Source organism: Copadichromis virginalis, linkage group LG15, assembly GCF_057382275.1.
Source record: "Copadichromis virginalis isolate Kocher_CV1m ecotype Utaka linkage group LG15, C_Virginalis_male_GT1.1, whole genome shotgun sequence".
Lineage (NCBI taxonomy): Eukaryota > Metazoa > Chordata > Actinopteri > Cichliformes > Cichlidae > Copadichromis > Copadichromis virginalis.
Window position 1 is genome coordinate 10,592,802 of NC_140632.1, and position 7,337 is coordinate 10,600,138.

Below are 7,337 nucleotides of genomic sequence, written 5' to 3' on the forward strand. Positions count from 1 at the left end.
CCTTGGGTGCAGTCACTATAGCAACCAGGCTCACACCTGCCTGCTTAACGAGCTCTGCCTGCCACTGTACCAAGATTCATCTTAAGCACTTCTCTTTCAACTGCTGCTGTGTCCACAGTGTTACAGCCATCATTTTACCCTCAAAACGTTGCCATCGTTGTTCTTTTTCCAACATCTTGTCTTTCAAAGCTCAGAGATGTAAACTTTTTAAACTGTGTGGGTCCAAGTGGAGGGATCACATTTTAGTCATTCAGTGATTCAAAGAATATGACCTTTTAATATTCTTTCAGATGTTTTCTGACTCTAAATGTTCTTTTCTCATTTCTTAGGTTTTTCTAATTTACAATTAAAACATTTTCAGCTTTTTTTCCAACTTCTTCTTCTGTGTAACCTTCAGCTTTTAGCAGTTCAGCACTTTTGTTTTCAGGTTAAATTCGGGTTTTTTTTTTATCTCATTCAAGATTTTTAACTTAAATTCAGTAATTAATTCATTTCAGTGCATACATTCAGATTCAAGCATTCACACTGCAGTTTCTTCAGAAAATGCACTTTCTAGTTATATTTTATTCTGTATTCCGTACGTTTTTTGTAATCCTACTCCTTCAAAACCGTTCAACTTAGAAAAACCATTCAAACACCGTTAGATTCCTATTCTTTTGGACAACACTGCTTCTATTTTTCATATTTTTAACATTTATATTTTTAATTTTATTCAACTTTATTCAACAAAAATTTATAATGTATTTCAATGGGGAGACCCTTCAAATCCTCATTCAACTTACTCATTTTTAAACTCTTACTACTTCCACATACATTGACATAGAGCCACCATTCAAACTTTAAAACGAAGACAAGACATTCAACTATTCAACTTGTATTTATCTTTTCAATATCTATTATACTTTTTCTTCAGTTCCAGTTTAAGTTTCATGATGTTTTTTCACCCGTTTCAGAGTTTATAATGGGTGTGTATGGGACGGAATGTTGGGGCTAGAGTGAGGCAGCTCAACTGCTAGAGTGAGAGGAGCAAAAAAATTAATCTTAAAATCTTTTTTAAAACTGCTGCTGTGTCCGCAGCGTTTGCTCTACAGGTATGATTTTACCCTCAAAACGTAGCCATGGCTGTCCTCTTTCATCCAATGTGTTTACTATTGTCCTAGGTGTTATGGTTCTTTCATAAATGTCACCAATGCACAGCCTCCTCCCTCCAACTCTTCCATAGACTCTAATGTTAAAATGGCTCAGAAGGTTCGTTTGAAAATCAGAAGAGCATGGTGTTTTTACACTGTCACCACGTCCATATAATAAGCTCCACAGGCATGAAAACTGAGAATTAGGTAGACTAGACATTGCTGTCGCTCACGGTGAAAGAATTTTGTCAATACGACCTATACTTTTCATTTGGGAGCGATTTGTTTCGGCCTGACTTTTCTGTTCATTTTAAGCAGCAAAAGTGAGGCGCATGTCTGTGTACGTGTGTATGGAGCCATTGGGTGCGGTCACTATAGCAACCAGGCTCACACCTGCCTGCTTAACGAGCTCTGCCTGCCACTGTACCAAGATTCATCTTAAATACTTCTCTTTCAACTGCTGCTGTGTCCACAGTGTTAAAGCCATCATTTTACCCTCAAAACGTCGCCATCGTTGTTCTTTTTCCAACATCTTGTCTTTCAAAGCTCAGAGATGTAAACTTTTTAAACTGTGTGGGTCCAAGTGGAGGGATCACATTTTAGTCATTCAGTGATTCAAAGAATATGACTTTTTAATATTCTTTCAGATGTTTTCTGACTCTAAATGTTCTTTTCTCATTTCTTAGGTTTTTCTAATTTACAATTAAAACATTTTCAGCTTTTTTCCAACTTCTTCTTCTGTGTAACCTTCAGCTTTTAGCAGTTCAGCACTTTTGTTTTCAGGTTAAATTCGGGTTGTTTTTTTTTTTTATCTCATTCAAAATTTTTAACTTAAATTCAGTAATTATTTCATTTCAATGCATACATTCAGATTCAAGCATTCACACTGCAGTTTCTTCAGAAAATGCACTTTCTAGTAGTAATAAGTAATCCTTTATTTATAATGCATAGCAATATAAAAATAGTAACATATGAAAATATTACAATGGGCACAGATGAATTTGTATCAAAAACAGCAACCAAGCCAAAGTAATGAATAACACACATAAATAACAACTGCTTGAGAGACCAAACAATTTCTTTTCAACTGTTCCTTGGCAGAAAGTTAAGACAGCTATTCAGCTTTAGGTTTCAATAAACAGAAGTAATGGATGCAGTCCCTTTGAAATGTCACACAAAAGTCTACTTGTGCATATACTTAGCTTTAACTCTTCTCTTTTTTGTTTTGTATTCCAAAAGGTTTTCATTTTCTCCAGAGGATGTCTCTCTTTCAGTGGTTATCGACTGTTCACATTCATTTTCACAGACTGCTGGAATGTCGATGCTGGCCGAACGTTTCTTGCTAGAATACAATGGCCTAATTTTGCGTGCATTATCTGTCGTCTTTATTTCGTACTGGCATATACTTTTGCCTACTTGTTTTGTTTTTAAGACATTTGTATGCAGTTCATCTATCATTGGAGTAATACCCTCTGGAATGAATGCCCACTGTTTAACTGTGTCTAAAACAGCATTTAGTTTTCCAACTGCATCTTCTGTGCATTTTTTGTCTGTGCTTTCAACTACAGGAGTGTCATCCAAAGTTGATAGAGGACTTTTCAGAGAGTTTTTCATTTGTTTAAAATGGCTACAAGCCACCTTCAGGCAAGCACATGTGTTATAGTGAGAGAACGTACAACAAGTGCACTGAAGTGTTTCAGCCGATGCAAAAAAACACAGATTTCCAAACAAACTTGGCATTTTTATCACTTTCAAGTCCTCACAGTGTACAAAGTAATGCCTTTCTTTCACTGCAATTCTTGCCAAGGTAGAAATGTCTGTTTCCATGTTTGGATAGATGTCATTGTCAGCCTCTGCTAATTTTGCAAGTAACACTAGATGCTTGCAAAGAAGTCCTCGTAAGCCATATGTACAGTTGCAGTAGGACTCAACAGGGCAGACATCATACACCATGTCTTCTCTTGACTCAGATGGGACTTGATATGCATTAACTCCATGGCTGCTCTTGACTGTAATTTTAAGAGCCCAACCACTTTCCATCAGTCTTGAAGCAGAGTCTGAAACTTGAGACAAGGTGTCAGCAAACCTGTTTTTCATGCGGCCCACATCTTGCAGGGTTTTTATGACTGAGAAGTAGTCGTCGGCCTTCCCTAGGAGCACTTCAATCAGATCATCCAGACGCCTATTCTTGTAGCCAGATAAAAACTGGTATTTCAGGCGGTGGAAAAATCTGAAAAACAGTTATTTGAAATGATTAGTAACTGTAATTGAAGGAATTTAAAGTTTTAATCAAGACTGTATTATTTTTTTACAAATTGGAATACCTATTGCACACGTCTTTTATAAAGGAATGCTCTGTGCCGGTTTAGCTGATTTAGGCAAATCCACCTACTCTGTTTTTTGTTGTGATAACATAAAAAACGCTGCTAGAATTTAAAGGATTTGCCTAAAACCTGTTCTGGCAATGACATGACGAACCTACTCAGTTTAGCCTCTTGGATTAAAGCATAATATCTTTTTTTCAGCAATACAATTGAATGAGGTCAAAATAATAAATCATACCTTTCAATCACATTGTTTGTTTCAGAACGAGCGTGACTGAAGCGACGGCCGTAGTCACACCACATGTGGCCAATGCCTTCCCAGTGCTTCTGAAAATACTGGCACACCAAAGGGTATTGCTTAAATGTCTGGCAGAACTCTGCTGATGTGGCTTTAAAGTCGTCCTCCTAAGAGAATTGGATGCAACAGAATATATTTCAATCCATTTAACAGACCTATTGAAATCTTTAATATTATGTATTGAAGCCCTTTTCCTTTTATTGAATAACATTAAGAATTTTAAGTTATTAATAATATGTCGTGTTTTTGTATTAAGAAGCAATTATTTCTTCCCTTACAATGGCTAAGAAGGAACACTAAACCTATAAGCATATTTGGTTTCAGCATCTGTCTGTGAAAGAATCCCACTCACAAGTTCTACTGCACAGTGGGTGACACAATGATGTTCTGCACAGCTTAAGTACTTGTTTTGATAAGCAAGATAAGAAGCCAGTTTTAGAAATTGTTTCAAAAATCTATTTTGTATCTCTCTGTAACTTTTTTTAGCAACTGAAAGTTATTATACTCTTAGTGTAATCAAGAAATCAAAATGTGAAATAGACAAATTACACTTACAGATGTGCAAGCTTTCAGCTTACAAAAGAAAGAAATGATTTCATTTCTCTTTTGGGTGTTAGAAAGCCCATGGACCCCGGACTCTGATTTTGAAAGCCATCGATTAACAGCCTGTGAATGTAAGAGAAAAAAAGTTAATCTGGAGAGAGAGACAGAGGAGCAGCTGTACAAAAAGCATAAAAGAAAGCTGACGTCCAAAAATAACTTTGTCACTCACTGGACAAGAGGACCTGTGCATTACAGAAATCAACCAGGCAAACATATTTTTAAATGTCAAAAAGAGCTTTGAGAAGCAGCCACCAGAAGATGAGTGCACTGTGGTCTTAAATGGATGGACATAGTCACTCAACATTTTATCCCTTTATATTCATTAACCTGAGTAGGTGAATATCACAATAAGGCAAATCATGACAACAGGACCCTGTTGTAAAAATGTGTTTCAGGTGCATCTTAGACAACGTGAAAAGAAAACAATGTGGTTTACCTGCAAGACATGGTACCAGCATAGAAGGATAGCTGACTCTGGAAAAACCTTCTGCAAAGCATTTATTTCCGCAAAGTCTTTGTCAACCATAAATGCTCTACAGAAAAAAAGAAAACACTAAATGAGATTAAACAGTATGAAAATGTTTTTGCTATCTCAAAGCACCACTTCAATGCCAAATTAAACATTTCAACTCACAAGTAGATATATAAAATACTGCATACAGCCTATAGGAATAACTTTAACAACTGGAAAGGAAAGTTTTTTGCAGCCCATGCTGCAGCTATAGCATTAGATTCTGGCATGTTATAACTTTTTTGAAAAGGAATTATTTCAAAATCAATAGCTGTCAATGTATTATTTACCTCGGGGAAGTTGGGAAATGCTCACAAACTATTCCAAGAACAGTTTCCAGGGTTTTCTGACTTTCGTTGCTGACAATAGCATAGGCCACAGGGACTCCATGCCCATGATCATCTCTTACAACAAGTGTGAATAAGGGAAATGAATACTGGTTAACGCAGTGCGTGGTGTCAACAAATACTAACTGTTTTGCATAGTTCTCCATGTTTGATTTCATTACAGGTGTCTGCAAAACAATCATTAGTTCTTGGTCAGATGTGTATGGTTGATAGAAGAGAACATGTTCTTGATGTTTTCCATTAAGTAAGGTATGTACACTTTGACTGTCTCCACAGTTAAAGTGCTTCTTCCTCATCATGCAGGTTCTAACACTGTCAATGTCACGTGGTGTGACAAAATGCTCTGTTGTGAAGATCTGTGTCCATGTTCTTTGGCCCATTTATGACATTCGGTTAGTACGATGGCTGGCTTAGTTCCAAGGGAAAGCAGTTCCTCAATCTTCCTCCTTAAATCACTGGAAATATTGTTGAAATGTGCGTCTTTTGGGTGCGAAGGATCATGCCCATCATGCTTATCATATGTACGCTGCACGATGACTGTGTGGTCTTTCCAACATTTGAGTACTTTAAATGAAACATAGGCCTTACAGCCCACTGCTCTGTAGCTGTTTCGACTTTTTCCCCCAGCTCTGATGCAGTTGAATTTGTAATAGTCTCTTTTCCTGTCTTTACCTGAGGCAACATTTAAACATTTATAATGTCCATGAAGGGTTAATGAGTTCAATTTTTCTAACACAACACTGAATGGGTCCTCCTGGCATTGTGACACATGCACACAAAGTTGTGTGTCTTTTCCAGTTCTTTTTTTTTCGTCATTCAGAACACTTCTTCTAATTATGTCGTCCATTTCTGGTGGAAAAATAACGAAGGTTTAATTAGTCAATATTCATTAATTCATTTTAACTTGTTGTGGGGTTTTTTGCAATACAATGTAAATATTAAATATAATATTAAAAAAAAATATATATATATAAAATAATATAAAACAAACAGGGGCTAAAAGAAGCTAAACTTTTATATGGTATGTCCCAGGGACAACAATTACGCGATGTCCCAGGGACAACAATTACGCGATGTCCCAGGGACAACAATTACGCAATGTCCCAGGGACAACAATTACGCAATGTCCCAGGGACAACATTTACACAATGTCCCAGGGACAACATCTACACGATGTCCCAGGGCAACTTCTACATGATGTCCCAGGGACAACATTTACACGATGTACCAGGACAAATTTGTAAATTTCTGGATTACTGTTAATCTCCATAGAATCAAGAACTCATGTCCAGTTTCACAGCTATGGACCAGTTAATTATGTTTCCAGGTGATAGTTTGATTCATAGATTCAGCACACAACCATAAGTCTAGGCCTTTTAGTCCAGATTCTCTTCACTTATGTTTGTAAAATGATCAGGGAAGCTACTGCAATTTTGCCTGACCCAACCCCCGGGCCACGAAACACCCAAAAAGTTGGGGAACGCTGGTCTAGAGAACACTGGTTAGCTAATGCTGTCGTCAAGTAGCCTATCGCTAGCAAACAAACAGCAAGCCAAGTGAGGAACATATGTATAATGCTTACCGTTTATTAAAGGAAAGTATCCTAAATTGACTTCAAATTCGGCGGACAGGCGAATTGACTTCAAATTCGGCGGACAGGCGGCGGTTTTTCGCTTCTTCACTTGTATTTCGAAATACTCGAAGGCGGGTATTTCGAAGTCGCAAAGGAATGACGTCACAAGAAGGTGATTGGTCACTTGCAATGTTGAACCTGGAACAACATTAATTATGATGATGTGGGAACAATGCTGACACGAGGAAATCAGATCGTCCCCCTTTCGTACCAAAAAGTGATTTCCGTGTGTGTTTGTGTGTTATTTAATGTCTAATGTCTTTGCTTATATTAGTATACAGGCTGTGGTCAACAGGCTTTATAAAAGGGTTTATATGTAAAATAAAGAAATGACCTGTTTTGAAAGTATCCTTGTCCTTATTATTATACATACTGTGCTCTACATTGTAATCAGCTCAGTCCTTTCTAGCCACTTACAAAGTTTTTATAGAACTATGCTTTATTTGTTGCAATTTCTGCTTAACATCATGTAGACTTTTTATCATGACAAA

General features: G+C 37.0%; 1 protein-coding gene and 1 long non-coding RNA gene across 2 annotated transcripts; both read right to left on the bottom strand.

Annotated features, from left to right (window-relative positions):
* Positions 1-2,053: 2,053 nt before the first annotated feature.
* Positions 2,054-5,552, bottom strand: LOC146691859 (uncharacterized). Its single transcript, XM_085431855.1, has 5 exons — positions 5,157-5,552; positions 4,792-4,888; positions 4,308-4,418; positions 3,693-3,859; positions 2,054-3,360 (listed from the first exon to the last, which is right to left on the bottom strand). The coding sequence occupies exons 1-5, from the start codon at positions 5,510-5,512 to the stop codon at positions 2,313-2,315; spliced, it is 1,779 nt and encodes a 592-aa protein (XP_085287981.1). The 5' UTR covers positions 5,513-5,552; the 3' UTR covers positions 2,054-2,312.
* Positions 5,553-5,846: 294 nt separating this feature from the next.
* On the bottom strand, positions 5,847-7,040 carry LOC146691860 (uncharacterized). Its single transcript, XR_014915102.1, has 2 exons — positions 6,796-7,040; positions 5,847-6,062 (listed from the first exon to the last, which is right to left on the bottom strand). It is a non-coding gene; the product is annotated as an uncharacterized LOC146691860 (long non-coding RNA).
* Positions 7,041-7,337: the final 297 nt, after the last annotated feature.

Bases quoted from the DNA above. Each gene is read 5' to 3' on its own strand.
- LOC146691859 (XM_085431855.1), bottom strand. From the start codon at position 5,512: ATGATGAGGAAGAAGCACTTTAACTGTGGAGACAGTCAAAGTGTACAT. The intron at 4,419-4,791 runs GTAAACCACATT...TTACATTCACAG, and splicing joins GCTGGTACCATGTCTTGCAG to GCTGTTAATCGATGGCTTTC. The intron at 3,361-3,692 runs GTATGATTTATT...ACTGTTTTTCAG, and splicing joins ACAAACAATGTGATTGAAAG to ATTTTTCCACCGCCTGAAAT.